Raw genomic sequence first — 17,327 nt, 5'->3', positions numbered from 1 at the left:
TTTTTTTACGGTAAAAAAATTCCTCAAATATCTTTTTTTTCACCGCGATGAAGTCAAAATTCTGAAACGGACTGCACGACGAAAAGATACATATGTCGATTTGGTGGCTGCTCTATGATTCCTAGCAAGTGTTTTACAGATACAATGCATATAATAATGTGTATATTCACTGCGACCCAAATCCAACAAATCAAAAAACCCCCAAGATCAATAACAATAACAATGCGCCATCAATCTGTATCTGGTTTGATAATTTAATCAGTGAGTAAAAAAGAATATATATAGGACAATAGATGTGCTAAAGAAGATAATGTCTTTTCTTTTAGGCCTCATGTTAAAGAAGGCCCATATTTAAAAACATTTATTGTATATTTTTTTTTTTTTTTGAGGAAACATTTATTGTATAATTAAAGTATATATAATATTAGAAAGCTGCATGAATACATCCCTCATTTAAGCTAGAAGCTAATACACAAACCAAACCCATACGCATTCTTACCCCTCTTTATTCTGAATGTTTTTTCAATTCCCTTTTTTAAATAATTTTTACAAAATACAATCGCTATTTGACTTTTCATTTCCTTAAGGGCAACTCCAACCCATTTTCTATATTTGGTGTTAATTCAACACAACTTTTGTGTTAATTTAGCACCAAATTTTTTTCCAACTCCAACCACAATATCAAATTTCACACTAACAATACTATTCACCATTATTATATTATTAAAATAAAACAATCTCTTTATTAATGGTGATATATCTTAATTAAGTGATTAAAATAATTTAGTATTTACCAATATTTAACAAAAATTAAGATAAATAAAAAAAGATAAATAAAAATAACATTACTAAAAATATTACATTTAAATAATTCAACATAAAAACATACATTTGAAAAGATAGATTACATCGTACTAATTATCAGAATTAGTATATTCATTCCACAAGTGCTCAATTAATGCATTTTGAAGTTCAATATGAGCGTCTTTGTTCTTGATTTGTCGGTGTCGACCTAAGAATTGTTGAAATCGAGCATCTTCATCGTCTGCCATCTCAACTTCAGCATTTGAAACTTCGGCTCGTTCTTCAATGGTTGGATTAGCATCGCGTTCATCTTCTATTATCATATTATGTAAAATAATACAAGATGTCATGATATCATGTAACACTTTCTTACTCCAAAAGCGGGATGGTCCGGCCACAATTGCAAATCTTGACTTCAACACTCCAAATGCACACTCCACATCCTTTCTACGTGCTTCTTGCTTCATTGCAAATAACTTTTTTTTTGGACCACGTGGATAACGAATAGTTTGAACAAGGGTCGACCATTTTGGGTATATGCCATCGGCTAAATAATAAGTCATGTTATATTCTTTTCCATTAATGACATAATTGGCCGGTGGAGCAGTACCCTCAGCAAGATTAGCAAAAAGATGAGATGCATCTAGCACATTAATATCATTATTAGATCCTGGTAGACCGAAGTATGCATGCCATATCCAAATATCATAATCAGCTACAGCTTCTAAAATAATCGTAGGAGATCCACTACGTCCAGCATATTGACCTCCCCAAGTTGTTGGGCAGTTTTTCCATTTCCAATGCATACAATCTAAACTACCCAACATATATACCTGGAAATCCTTGACGCTCATTAATGTGGAGAAGTCTTGCAACGTCATTAGCATTAGGTGCTCGAAGATAATGGCCTCCAAACACCTCGACAATAGCACGGCAAAATCTCTTCAAGCATTCCAAAGTTGTGGACTCGCCTATTTTGATATACTCATCGGTGGAGTCTGCCGGTGATCCATATGTCAACATTCGAAAAGCGGCTGTTAATTTTTGCAAACTAGATAACCCGAGTTTACCGAGTCCATCTCTTCGTTAGACAAAGTAATTGTCATGCCTTTGCACAACATCATGAATTTGAAGAAATAATGCTCGGCTCATTCGAAATCTTCGTCAGAACATTGTCTCTGGGAATCGAGGATTCTCTGCAAAATAGTCGTTGAAGAGATTGCGAGCGGCTTGTTCCCGATCACGGTTGATAATGATATGACCAGGAATAGATCCACGCTGAGTGCCTTCGATATTTAGCATACGATTTAGCATGAAATTGTTATTTTCAGTAATTTGAGGTATGACTTTGTTTTCTAGATCTTCATAATATTCATTATCTGAAGAAGAAGAAGAAGAGGAAGAAGATGGTAGGTAAGATGAACTACCATATTGAAAATTCATCGTTTTTTATGAGAAGAAGTATACGGTAAAGAAAGAGGTGATATTTTTCCAAGTATGAAACTCATCATTTATAGAAAGAAATAAATAAATCCGGACCATTGAATTTTAGATCTAAAATCTAGCCGTTCAATTTCTGTCACATCTTGTCTCTGAGCATTATCAGAAACAAACAAATAGATCCGGACCATTGAATTTTAGATCTAAAATCTAGCCGTTCAATTTATGTCACATCTTGTCTCTGAGCATTATCATAAACAAACAAATAGATCCGGACCATTGAATTTTAGATCCGGACCATGTGTGGCCTATTCTTAAGGGAATTGAGAAATTTGTTGGTAACAACTCAAATACCGAGTCCCCTGGTCTTAACCATCCGTCATCGTCATCATTTTCTACCGAGTCACCTGTAACCCCCGGTATGAATTCATTTGATCTTAACATAAACGATCAAGAAGGCACTTGCAATTTATCTGGAAGACCAATGGGTGTAAAAAAAGCAAAGAAACAACAAAAAGATGCTGAAGAATTTAAAAAAATGATGGACAAAAATGAGAGTCTTGTCCGAACTATTAAAGATTCTAATATTGATAGAATTGAAGTTCAGAGACAAAAAAATGAACTTCGAATGAAAAAGATTGAGCTAGCTCAAATGAAAGAAGAGAATAAAATTTTATTCATGAATTTGGATACTATATCCGACCCAAATATGCGTGAATTTCTAGTAAAAGAAAAAGAAAAAATTATGCAAAAAAAGAGCACAGACGAACCAATATGAAGAACAAGGAGAAGCAACTGAATATTATGGATCTCAGTATCGAGCATCTAATTATCAACAAAATCAAGCTCAGGAAGATCAAGCCCAGGGAGATCAAGCCCAGGGAGATCAAGCCCAGAGAGATCAAGCCCAGGGAGATCAAGCTCAGGGAGATCAAACTCAGGGAGATCAAACTCAAGGAGATCAAAATCAAGATTACACTTAGTATTATAATTATCTTGACGGAACTGGAAATAATTTTTTCCGTCATTAAATTGTGTTTTAAGTTTTTATTATGTCTTTTAAAATTATGTTATTGTTTTTAGTTTTTATTTTATTTTGTGTATTTAATTTAAACTTTGTAATCTATGTTTAAATTTTTAATGTTTTACTTGAAGTTTATTTTAATGTATTTTTTATAGTCAATTTATGAGTTTTGGTGTTTTATAAATAATTATAGAGTTAATATATACATATATATATATATATATATAATTAATGTTTAATGTGTTATTAAAATGATTTTTTTTTTAAAAAAAAGAAGCTTTGCCGTGTGATACAGTGCCACTGCAAATATAGCGTGACACTGTATCACACACTATATTTGGTGATACAAATGCAGTGTGATTGAGGCATATCACACGACATATATAGTGGGATGCCGTGTGATAGGAGAAGCCCTAAGTGTTCAAGTTCAAGGCATTAGGTACAGGGGCAGTTTTTAAAAGAAAAAAAATATTTGTTTATTTTCTCATCTTCATTTATAATTTTCAAGTTTTATGATCTTTCTTGTCTTGTTTTTCTATCTTTACCAAGGAACAAAATGCCGGAGAAATTCCCGGAAATTCGCCTGGAAATTCCATTTCCACGGGTCAGCGGCCACCGGAAGAAGAAAATGTCGTTTCCACGTTATATGTCGTTGGAATTTCCACGAAACGATATTTCGTTTCCGTCGTTTTATGCCGGTCAATGTCGTTCAAAAGTGTGTATAAAACCATCCCCATTTCCCAGAATTTCGAAGAAACTCGAAGGAAAAGAAAAAAAAAACGAGACGGGGCTGTGAAGGAGACAACTCGGCTGTCGGAGAAATTCCACGTCCATCGGCGAATTTCCATCATTTCCGTCACGGCGAAGGTATAAATCAACAATATGTCGACGAATTTCCAAGAATTTCCAAGGAATTTCCAAAACCCTAGATTCTGAAACTTGCACCTTCAATTTCTTGAGTAATATGATTTTTTTTCATGTAATCCTCTTCATGAAAGTTGTTTGTAATGTGACGATCTATCATATATATTTTTTCCAGATTTTTTGGTTAAATTCCGGCGAACCTTGAAATTTTCCGGCGAAACACCATTTTTTCCGGCGAACCTTGAGTTTTTCCGGCGACTGAAAAAACCGAAATTCAAGTTTTATTTCTGTTTTTAAGTAAGGTTTTGTGTTTACTTTTTATCTTGTATATGCTAGAAATGAAATTATTTAAGACTTAAGTGTATGAATTTATTGATATATTGAAATTGTTACGTTTTGAATTGAAATGAAATTAGTTTGAATTTGAATAGAAATTTTTGACATGTTGAAATATATTTGTTGCATGTTTAAATTAGATTATGAATTGAAATTGTTACGTTTTGAATTGAAATTAAATTAGTTTGAACTTTGAATAGAATTTATTGATATCTTGAAATAAATTTGTTGACATGTTTAAATTAGATTATGAATTGAAATTGTTACGTTTTGAATTGAATTGAAATGAGTTTGAATATAATTTGTTGATATGTTGAAATAAATTTGTTGACATGTTTAAAGAAATTTGTTGACATGGTGAAAGAAATTTGTTGACATATTGAAATGAAAGTAGTTTGATATGTATGATTTGAAGTGTTTTAAATTTGAACTACATTTAAAAATATATATATTTATGTGTTTGTTTCGCCACATTATTTCCGTTCGGTATTCCGTCGGCACGTCGAATTTCCATGGAAATCGGCATTTGAAAACGGCATTTTACTTGCCCATTTCCACAATTTTTCCGTTGGAAATTCCATCGGCATGACGAATTTCCGTAAATCAGGAGGCTCGAAACGGCAACGAAATCGGCATTTTTTTCCTTGATCTTTACTATATGTGTGCCTCATAATATAAATTAGAAATTAGTTTTGTGTCTACTTTTTGTTTGCGATTGTTTTGTGCCGTCAAGATTTATTATTATGTATAGGTCTAATTAATGTATATTAATTGGAGTAAGATAAAATTAAGAGAAATAAAAGTGAAGAAAAACTCCCTTTTTCAAAATTTTAGATAAAAAAAAAAAGTGAAGAAAATGCCTAAATTAAATAAGTCGAGCGTGCGCCACTAAAACTTAGTTTATTAAGAAACAAAATCTAAGGCTAGTTTTTGTTATAATCAATAAAGGAATCTTTAGCAAATCAGCAGATTGGAAAATTAAATCCAATGATATTTCTAATTATCAAAAAATTGAAATATTATATTTTTAGTTCAATTTGCTCAAGAAAAAATGATTGAACTAAATAATTGAACAGAAGGATCAATAATAATAATAATATTTATTATTATAATATTATTATTGTTAAGTGTGTGGACTACAACTTTATTTCTTTGCCGGCCGCAATTATGGACGATAGAAATATAATGTTACAAAAAGAAACACTTATAAAGTCCAAGTCACGGTTCAAAACCAAGTCTTCCAATAAGCTTCTTTTTCAACACCGTCTTGGTCGAAGTGTTGATTAATATCTCAACAATATGCTTGAAAAGTTTCTTTCTTTATTGGTTTCACACTCAGTCCACTATGATCTGTGAATCCAGTAAGTTTTTCTCTCGCAAGCAATTTCAAAAGTAGATCACATAAAGAAGCTCAAGATGTTATATGTAAGAAAAAAATTGGAAAAAAAAGTACCAAAGTTAGTGTTTATGGTCCATAAAATGGATCGAAGTCAAACTGATATATAAATATGTAGCTTGACATAAAATACCTGGACCACTTTAGTATTATTTTATATACCAATATGGATCTCGAGGAAACTTGCTTACTTTTTGAAGACACCAGTATAATCTGTTTCTTTATGTCACTGATTTTTATTTACCATTTATCGTGGTTCTGATAATGAGACAATTTCCAAATCCGTTATATTACACACACACACACACACACATATATATATATCTATATATATATATATATGTATAAATAGCTAGTAGCTAGGTTTTGGTACTTAGAATAAATTTTCAGATTTTGGAGATGTATAAGTATTTAATCTTAGTTTTGGTGCGCACATATTAGGCAGTCCTCTAACCTTGATAGGGAAGAGAATCAAGAGAGTCTATATTTATCATTAGATATAAGAAAGAATCAATGTTATCAAGTTTATTATGATGTTTAAATTATATTAATATTTTTCATTACAGCCAAATCCTACCCTATATATATATATATATATATATATATATATATATCATACCTTATTAATACTCATATATTTTCAATGTCTTGGTATGAGTAGCGTACCCGTTATTATTTTTAATGGGTAAGGTATATATAAGGTAAATAGGCAGTGTATGTGAAAAATTTACTAATAATACCTTTATATACTTTTTAACGGGATTTAGGGATGACAATTTGACCCGTTACCCGTGTTCCGGCCCGTTACCCGATTTATTCGGGTCGGGTAATACCCGTTCTTTTTTAGTAAATGGGTAATACCCGTTAAGGTTTTAACGGGTCCGAGTACGGGTAACGGAATAGTCATCCCGTACCCGGTTACCCGGGACCCGACCCGTTAACTTTTAAATATTTAAAAATATAATAAATCATATGTTTACATAATTAGATGATATATTTTAAACATTGTTTTTAAAAATATAATAAATCATATGTTTACCTAAAGATGATATATTATTTTTAAACTTTATATTGTTGATAGATTTTTATTTTATAAACGGGTAAGCGGGTCTACCCGACCCGCTACCCTTTTTTTAAACCGGGTAAACGGGTAACGGGTCCAACATTTTTAACCCGTTTACCCGGCGGGTATCCCCGTTACCCGGCCCGTCTCAAAATCCGGGTAAACGGGTCCGGGTAACGGGTAAAAAATTATAGCGGGTACGGGTAACGGAATAGGTGTACCCGGTCTTACCCGTACCCGTTGCCATCCCTAACGGGATTCATATATACATGTCATAAACTGTTTAAGCTCATGACAAGTAGAGTACGACGGTAATAAAACTGTCATCCTTAATTTTTTAAATAATTTATCTGGTCATATATCAATAAAATGATATACTGTTAATAATTCATAATGAACATGATAAGTGTTTCTTACTAACAAAAGTTTAGTGCTATAAGACATAATATATATATATATATATATATATATATATATATATATTATGTATATAGTACTGTGTCTATCATATAATATGATCAAAACTTCTTTATAAGAACGTCCCAGTAATTTTATCCACAGGTGCTAAAGAATCCAACTGAACTAGTAACAAAAAGAGACACAGAGGTGTACAAAATCATATAGGTACAGTTTCAGCTCTCTTCTTTAAATGCAAAACAAAATGAAATGAAAGATTAGTAAGTTAATAATCTAGTCATTATTTAGAGAGAAAAAAAAACATGCAAAAATATCCAACATTATGAGTAGAAAAGGAAAAGAAAAAAAAAAGAAAAAAGAAAAAGAAACCATGAGTGCATAGAACTAGCTACTCCTGTAAAACAAAAGGAGACATAGAGGTGTTCAAAATCATATAGCTACGGTTTCAGCTCTCTTCTTTAAATGCAAAAACAAAATGAAATGAAAGATTAATAAGTCAATAATCTAGTCATTATTTAGAGAGAAAAAAAAATTATGCAAAAATATCCAACATTATGAAGAAGTAGAAAAGGAAAAGGAAAAAAAGAAAAAGAAAAAAAAAAAGAAACCATGAGTGCATAGAACTAGCTACTCCTATAAAACCCTAATCAAACTTAAAACTCACTGACGTCAAGTTATTATTCACTTACAAATTAATTAGTTCTTTTCGCTGCTACCACTGTTATTATTATTATTATTATTATTGCTGTTGTTGATGTTGCCAATAACGTTGTTATTATTTCCCATCATAGAAGTGAGCGCTGCCACGAGAACCCCCGTGAAATTAGGGTTCGCCATGGCCGACGACAAAAACTCGCTAGGATTCTCCACGATCTTCGCAACGTTTTGCCCGTGCCCTAACAACAAACCTTGCGTCGTCGACGATCCATTATTGTTCATCGCCGCCTCGCCTTGCGACAGCTGTCGCAATTGCGCGATGATTTGGTCAGCCGTCGGAGAAGCGCTGTTCGCGCTATTGTTGTTGTTGTTGTTGTTGTTGTTGTTCGTGGTGGTCAGGTCTAGGGTTACGGTGGGGAACGGGGCCGAGGCAGAGAGGGTCGCGAAGCTTGTGGTGGGCCCGGCCCGGCCCAAGAAGCTGTTAGGGTTCAGGTGGTGGTGGTGGTGGTGGAGGAGATCTGAGCTCGGCATTGAGCCCGATAAGAGCATCGAGGCCGCCGATGAGGTTGTTTGAGCCATTGCCATGGCCGCCGGAGGAAGAGGATGGTTGTGACTTCCCTCGTATGTCGTCGTTAGGATCGTCTGGTCATCGGCGCATCTTTGTACCTATAGATCATATCAAGATCATAAATATTTGTTGTTAGTTAATTACCCTAATTAAGAAGTTAATGCAATGATATGTATGCAATTGGTTTAGTGTATGTACTACTTATTTGAAAGAAAGAAGAAAAGGCTTAATTATGTTTTTCATAATATACTTTAGTAAATCATAATGTTGATCGATCACATATATGTAATGTTTTTTTTTAACATGTAGTGAATATAATTAACTTGGGATATTCTAATGATATGATGAGATGAGTGTCCTCTAGATCAGTGACGAAATTAAGGTGTTATAATGCTTAGTTTAGTGTAAATAAGTACTCTTGCAAAAATGTTACCTATTTGAAAGAAAGAAAGAAAATTAGATTTAGTAACATAAGCTACACTTTCAACTGATACACTTGTGCGATATTAATATTATAATATAATGTGGACTTTACATGTGAATGTGTATAGTCTTTGAACGTGTAATGATTGATATCCGAAGTCATTGTTATGTGATCAGTGTCAATTAGAGGCGTGAAATTTGAGTCACCAAAAAAACAAAAAACAAAAGTGATACTATATGTGCTGAACTAAACCTACTTACGTCAAACTTGTTTGATATTATGTTGACTTTACATGTGAATGTGTATATTCTCGAACGTGTCAGTGACGATATATATATATATATACACAAATTATATATATGTTTATTTATGAATGTAAGTTGATTAGTAGGGGTATATATGAAATAGGTCACGAGATATTCATTACGCCATTATGAGAAGAGGTTGAGAGATAAGACCCGGCAATCAATCTTAGTCATGCCAAAAATGAGATCAACAGAAATAAGAACCGCAATAATACAAAGAATTATTTGCTTAGATATATTTTCCATAGTTTATTTTCAAACGAAATAAAAAAAATTAAAAATATTACTTGTTTGCGAACTGGACAACCAGTGGCCATAGTGCAGCGATAGTAAGCTCTAGGGCATGGATTTCCCTTTGCCATTTTCTGCCCATATTTTCTCCATTGACACCCATCAGATATCTATAAAAGTTAAGTAACACAAGAAAGTCAAAGTTAGCCACACAATCTTTATCATCACTAATAGAATTCTTTGGAAAATCAAGCTTGACGAGATGGTTCAGCGTATCAATCAAGGTTTTGGCATGATTCTCTCAAGTCAATGAATCAAAAGCAACGTAATTTAATTCTAGGTATTGACAAAATAGGTTTTATAATTATCCATAATTTGACAATATATGAGCATCCTTTTCAATTTCATAACTAATTCACAAAATCTACGGAGCCATGTATGGATTATTCATCACCATATATATATATATATATATATATATATATATATATATATATATATATATATATATACTTACCATGGCAGCTTCGGATCTTGCACGAACCGAGACTCGTGCTTTTCGGATCATCGACATGGTGTCCGAGGCGGCTTGCTCTTCCTCCCGAGAATTGTTAACCCTAGCGACTTTGTTCGGTACCCACCTAGACCCACCGACAATCATTTGTTGATCATCTTGACCACCTTGATGGTCTAATAATTCCTTGTTATTAACAACATTCCTTCCTCTCTTACAATCCATCGACTCGATTATCTCGTTTTGGGGCGAAGACCTCGAACAAATTTGCGATCTTGTTATAATTCCTTCCAAGGAATTCCGCGAATTTTCGAGGCTTTCTAGGGTTGCGCTGTCCATGAACTGCCTAGCCCCGGCTCCCGCAAATCTTCTTTGATGATCTTCTAATAACCCGCTAATCGCCTAATTATAATTACATGTATGATGATTAATTAATTACCGATACGACCACAAATCATAATATTATCATAATTGCGTTCAATGAATTAGATTAAATTGGTATTACCATAATATTATTGCGTTCTTCGTCGGCGGTTTCGGGTTTTTGATTGTTTTGCCTTTGCATAAATGCGCCGAGTTGGAGGGTTAGGGCATTATAACTAGTGTTAACTTGACTAAGCAATCCCTTTAATCGTTGATTTTCAGAGTTCATTCGATCCAATTCGGCTTGCAAAACCGCAAGCTACACACCAACACACAAAAAGAAAAAAGAAAAATCCTAATTTAAAATATGATCACAAGAGAACTACCTATAATACTAACGTTATTAGTTTATTACATAATATATAATATGTTACCTCGTGTGGCTTCTTGTTATCTTCCATATTATTGTCAGAAGATCCATCGTCCACCGTTGATTTGTCACTGCTAGTGTTTGTTGTAAGAAGACACAAACCGGTCTACAAAACATAATCAAAGGAATAAAACTAATCAAAAAATTACTTATATAAAAAAAAAAATTCCCATAAATATTATGATAATCATCATTAGCCAAATTTAATCGCGCTTACGTTCACAAGCTCGCTATCTCGCGGCCCGGTCTCTTGATCATGATCATCTGCTTCATCAACCTTGTCATGATGATGATCATGGCTCGATGACTTGATCACGTGATGTCGATGGTGGCGATGATCCTTGAAGAAATCTACTTCTCCGATCACTCTTTTCCTTCCGATAATATCTCCGCCTCTGATCGCCGGAGAGCCGTGCTGTTCTTGATCATCTCTAGTGGGGTGGTCCATGATCATAGACACACTATTTCAACAATCTAGAAAGAGAGGGGTATAGAGAGAGAGAGAGGGATCTTAATTATTTGGTAGATTTTTTTTTAGTATTTTCTTAACTGCTAGCTAGGTTTATGTAGTAGGACTTACAAAGAATTTGATGTGTTCTCTTTTAGTCGTAAAGGAGAGATTTAAAGAGACAAAAAAGAAATAACGAAACGAAGTTGAAGAGAGCTTATTATATAAAGATCAAAGCCAAGTAATAATATATAGAAGTAAAATGGTATAATGAATATATATGACCGAAAATGAGAGTAGTGAAGAAGTTTTGATCAAGATGTGCAATGGACTCGGCAACAAAAAGGGTTTAGACTACGACCAAGAAAATAAAAAGATTAAAATAATATTATTATATATATATTATGTTAAACCACTTATCTCAAAGAATAAATATGGCAGATATTGAAGCACTGAGGTAAGATAGTGCGTCAAGTCGCCACGTGGCTTGAGAGAGAGAGAGAGAGAGACTATAGATCATGATCAGGGAAAGTCATCGGTCGACTGTTTCTGTTACTTATTAGCTTAATTTTCTAATTAATTTTTTCATTGATAAATATTGTGAATTATTTTTTGCTAATGTGATTGATTTTTGGCCATAAGATATGAGAAAATAAAGTATTGAAAACCGGATTTGGGTAATTTGTGGCTTCCAAGTTTGTAGTAGATCTGACGTAAATAGTGTGAATTTATATGTAATGGGAAAAGAGAATATAATATATACTCTCGGGCCATAGAAATCGCTAGTCTGACTCTGACCATAAGTATACTTATCTTATTTCTATTACCATTAATTTAGTCTGATATTTCTATAATTATTAATATAATTATTAATACTTTCGGTGGAAAGCAACAAGAGAAAACATAAATGATATAATTGAACATATACAGACAGACATCCATACATAGATACATATTTTATATGATATAATATGTATATAATGACAGAAACAAATATTTATATATTTATACGACTACGCGTAATTTGAGTGTTTTTATAGCCAATTAAAAAAATTCCGGATAGTTACAAAAATTATAAGATTATATCATGAACAATGTGGTTGATCTTTTCTCCACAAATTTTTTATTTAAAACAAATTTAATGCGTGGAAAACATTCTCCGTCTGGATAGTGAAGAAAAAAAAAAACTTAAGATTTTTATTTTATTTTATTTTGTTGACGTACGCATATAGATGTATGAAATTTCATTGCGCAAATTTTGTTTTGACTAATTTATATAAATCACAAATGGCTGATACAACTTCATTTTCGCATTTCGAGAATTAATCAAATAATTTATTTAATTACATACATAACATGGTATATACGAAAAACTTCCCACAAACTATATGATCTATGAAGAACCAAATAGTGGTAAAGAAAAATGTGGTCACTGATAATATGAACATGTGTAACTTGTAAACTGTATAGTGCCTAGATCAAGAATAATCCATACGTAATGGTAATATTAAGAAAATTGAGAGAGAGAGAGAGAGAGTCAAAGAATAGGGTTTTACTAGTTCTCTATCTCATAAAGGAATGCCTATATTGCCCCAATTGGCCCGGCGTATAACATGTGAAGGGGAGAGAGAGAGAGTCAATGATGTTGACGTGTGAGCCTTTATTTTTTCCTTATGACCGCCCACTCAATGTGGGTCCCATTTTTTTATCGTTTCTCTTTGACTGTCCACGTCTTGTTCTAAATTCTAATTAGATCTCATATCACCAAGCCTAAGCTCTAACCATATATACAGAGAAATTTGAGAGTGGAAATATGAGGAACGAATTTCTTATTTGCAAAATATCAAGAATAGATTTTGTTTTAAAAATGGACAAAAATACCCACATATTATTTAAATTAAAATTATGATTTTTTTTTTCTAATTTCCTCTTTCTCTCTCTCTCTCTCTCTCTCTCACTCGATGTTAACGAGTTCGGAAGAACTACGTCGAATTCCAACGATCTCCGAAAAATACGAGTAAAATTGATTTTTTTTTTTTTTTTTATTTTAAAGTCTATCATTGAAGATAATATTGAATTTTATCAGAATTTATCGTAATTTATCTGAATAAAGGAAAATCAAGGAAACGACTCTTTTTTACGACGACAATTACAAAAAGATTCCTCTTAATTCAAATTAATTTCGACTAATTCTGATGATATTCAAAGGCCATTGTAAGTCATCTTAATTCGAAATTATTTTGAATTAATAGCAACGACGACATTTTTGTAGTCTCTGTTGCAAAAAAAAGTCGTTATTTTCTTAATTTTTTATTATTCCGATTAATTACGATAAATTCCTATGAAATTCAATATTTTCTTGAATGATAGAATTTAAAATGGAGAAAAATTAATTTTAAAAAATTAATTTCACACGTGTTTTTCGGAGATCATCGAAGATTGTTGTTGCTCGTTGGAATTTGTCGTAGTTTTTTTAATTCATCTATATATATATATATATATATATATATATATATATATATATATATAGGGAGAGAGAGAGAGAGAGAGAGAGAGAGAGAGAGAGAGAAACAAGTAATAATTTAATTTAAATGGTATGAGGGCATTTTTAGTTGTGTTTAATTAAATCAAAAGTCCATTTTTGTATATTTTGTAAATATAAGGTCCGTTCTGTATATTTTTTTTTTAACTTAGCAGGTCCACGGTATGAATTTTTTTACATATAATGTGTTTCCATTAATTCTAAGGTTAATCAACAATTAATTGGATACATCGATTACCAATCAAATCAGTTACCCATTAGTCAAACACTTTGATTAACGATTTAAGTTAAATCATTGTGTTCCGATTATTGACTAATTAAATCGATTCGTTTTAATTATCATTCGACTATCAATTAAATATATAATTTTATTTTGACTTGTGGGTTGAATCGATGCGTTTTAACTATTGGTGAAATCATTAGATTTAAATTATCGGTTAAATTTCATTGTGACAAATAAATTTTTAGACACGATCGATATATTTATCTCGTCTAAAATGGCATCGAGAAACACGTAGACAATGATCAATTAAAAGAAGTGATAGTAAATTCTTAAAGGATAGTATCAAATTGACAAGCATGAATAATACCTCTTTATTGCACGTGTAGGGTGAGTCATAGTAAAAATACATGAAAATATTTGTTTGTTACATGTTATGACTATATGTATTGTTTGTAACTGTATCCATATATGCAATATGTATATTTATTTGATAGATGTTAAAAAAAAGTATATTTATTTGATAGTATGTCATTTTAAAATTTTCAATAGCATAGCCTGAATTCATTCAATAATCACCGTCTCTCTCTCTCTCTCTCTCTCTCTCTCTCTCTCTCTCTCTCTCTCTCTCTCTCTCGTAATTATAAGAACGTGACATCATTTCAATCAAGGTCAATACCTACAAAAATAGACGAAACTACTAACATAGTCGCAATGCATACATACATACATATATTATATATATTCACCTATTTATAATTGATTATTTTTCCTAACTCCACCGTCTGAATAAATGTCCACTTATTAGCATAACCTGAGATGTAAGTTTCATATTCGTTAAACCCCTATTTCGGTCATAAATATATGCATCATGTCACTTGGTACAGAACTTTTAATATATTGATATTAATATAATATCGATATATACAGGCCATAGCAGTCAATAAGAGGTTTTTAAGTTGAGTTTTATATCATTTAAAAGGTGAGAATTTTATTATAGCTAAAATTAAAAAAATATTAAACTAATAATCAACAAGTTAACGTGCCACATGATTTATACTATTATTATTTATATTAATTAGTTAATTCTAATTTATTTGAAAATAAAAAAAATTGAATTTATTATTCAAAATCTCCAACTTTTAAGATCTCAGTTATCTTTATCTTTTTCACATTAATTACTCTCTCTCTCTCTCTTCTCTCTCTCTCTCTCTCTCTCCTTTTCCGTCACACTTTTAGCCATAAACATAAGTCAAAAACATTAAAACCGTAATTAATCATCGATAATAATTGTTACTATATGTTTATGTTTCAATCTATAGTCGGCAATAACTGTTAATAGGTTTATGGTTCTAGAAACTTATTAGCAGTTATTACCGACTATTAATTGCGATGTTGTTATTTTTAACTTCCGTCATGACTAAAAATGTGACAAAAAGATATGTATATATATATATATATTTATTTAATTTATATTTAGTAAGGAATGTCGGGAAAAAAAATAATGGCCATTTTATCTTATGACATTAGGAATTGGTTAAATATAAAATATTATTAAAACGTTGGCCATTTCACAATTTAAAATTAAAAAAAAAATCAGTTAGCTAGAGCATCTTTTTAAGTTATATATATATATATATATATATATATATATATATATATATATATATATATTGATCCTCAACGAGCTTGCTAATTACTGTAACAATTTACAAGATTGAGAAAATAATGACGCGTTTCTCCTAAACGTTAGAATTGAGAGCAAAATTTTAATTCGTCTATGAACTCTAGATCTAAGACAAAAACAAACTTCGGCACAGGACATAATTCCATTTTTATTTCAACTGAATTTTTTTTGTAATGTTTAATTTGTACAGTGCTTGGATTAATTTATATTATAGATTCATGTTCATATTATGGATTTTCAGTTTAATATAATTTATATTCTAGAAGCAGTATAACATGGTCTTTTTTTTTTCTTACCATATGATTGGTGATTATCATTTTCATATTATGGATTTTCAGTAGTATATAATTCAGGTTACATGCATGATTTTCTGTCTAATAAGGCACCAATCTTTTTGGTTTTATTTTCTTCTTCTTGTATTTATTTAAAAAAAATCCAAGCATGTAAATAAATCTTAAATACTTCAGCCTTTAGTTTTTTTTTTCTTTTTCTTTTCTTAAGGGCTGGTATACTTAATTCTAAGTATATTGGAAGTTATGTTATGGTTTTTTTTTTTGCAAACTCCGAAGTCCGAACTGATTAATATAAATCAAATATATGTATATAGCAAGCAAAGTTGGACTTCACTTTGTGAGGTATATACGTGTTATGATATATATTAATAGGATAATTAGGCTGGTCCTGCAATTTCATTTTAAAAAATAGTCAGAGTTTTATTTTATTAGAAAAATAATTTATCGAGCCGAAATAAATTAAATTAATTATTTTAGTTAATTTAATTTATTTTGACTTAATAAGCTATTTTTTTAATAAAATGAAAAATTAAAATCTTACAAAAAGCTAAGAAATTACTAATTGCAACAAATTCTTCTATATTAATTTGTGTATGTGAAAATGATTGTCTTGTATAATCAATTTTCTTAGTCTTTTCCATTGATCAATTTAATCTTATATATATATATATATATATAGTTGAAAATAATTAGAGTTGACGCAACGCAAAGTAGGTACATTATAATATGAACCACAATCCAAGCCTTTTATATACATGATGCAATGTAACCAAGAACCGTTTGCAAATTGATTTCTCACTCATTAAATAATAAATGAAACTAAAATAAGTTTAAATAATCTTTAATGTTTGAAATAAAGTCATTTTTATTTTATATTGTGTTGAGTATATTCAGTTAGTTTAAATTGATTCAAACAATACACTAAAAGTTTATGAAAGAATAATTTTTGGATTAAAAATTGACAATCTGTTCGAAATATTTTTTTTAATATATATTTTTTTTCAAACATCATCGACAACCTTTTCTTCTTCTACGCATTTTCATTTTTTATTTTATTGCTACGGTAACCCACTAGTACAATTGATAGCATCAGGTGCGACAAAAGTCACAAACTATCAAACATGTCACAAACTATCAAAGCATGTCACAAAACTATTTTTCTTATTTAAATTACAATTTAATTACATGTTAAATCAACTACGTAAACTTATCACAAATTAATTAACTAATTATAAACTAAGCAACATAAATGTAATTATTAAACTAATTACAATTTCTAGGTAATAATTTACTTACAATTA

General features: G+C 31.0%; 1 protein-coding gene and 1 pseudogene across 1 annotated transcript; both read right to left on the bottom strand.

Annotated features, from left to right (window-relative positions):
- Positions 1 to 914: 914 nt before the first annotated feature.
- LOC149398550 (uncharacterized) lies at positions 915 to 2,247 on the bottom strand (annotated as a pseudogene).
- A 5,235-nt stretch (positions 2,248 to 7,482) lies between these two features.
- Positions 7,483 to 11,545, bottom strand: LOC149398549 (putative WRKY transcription factor 31). Its single transcript, XM_089615205.1, has 6 exons — positions 11,054 to 11,545; positions 10,841 to 10,942; positions 10,549 to 10,725; positions 10,047 to 10,445; positions 9,586 to 9,699; positions 7,483 to 8,667 (listed from the first exon to the last, which is right to left on the bottom strand). Exons 1-6 carry the CDS (start codon positions 11,288 to 11,290, stop codon positions 8,041 to 8,043), a joined length of 1,656 nt encoding a protein of 551 aa, XP_089471331.1. The 5' UTR covers positions 11,291 to 11,545; the 3' UTR covers positions 7,483 to 8,040.
- Positions 11,546 to 17,327: the final 5,782 nt, after the last annotated feature.

Source organism: Urtica dioica, chromosome 5 (genome assembly GCF_054948205.1).
Source record: "Urtica dioica subsp. dioica isolate 48M chromosome 5, U.dioica_male_clone48M_v1_H2, whole genome shotgun sequence".
Lineage (NCBI taxonomy): Eukaryota > Viridiplantae > Streptophyta > Magnoliopsida > Rosales > Urticaceae > Urtica > Urtica dioica.
Note: the sequence above shows the minus strand (reverse complement) of the source record. Positions and strands in the feature narration are given on the sequence as shown.

Bases quoted from the DNA above. Each gene is read 5' to 3' on its own strand.
- LOC149398549 (XM_089615205.1), bottom strand. From the start codon at position 11,290: ATGATCATGGACCACCCCACTAGAGATGATCAAGAACAGCACGGCTCT. The intron at 10,726-10,840 runs GTAACATATTAT...GTTGGTGTGTAG, and splicing joins ATAACAAGAAGCCACACGAG to CTTGCGGTTTTGCAAGCCGA. The intron at 10,446-10,548 runs GTAATACCAATT...AATTATAATTAG, and splicing joins AAGAACGCAATAATATTATG to GCGATTAGCGGGTTATTAGA.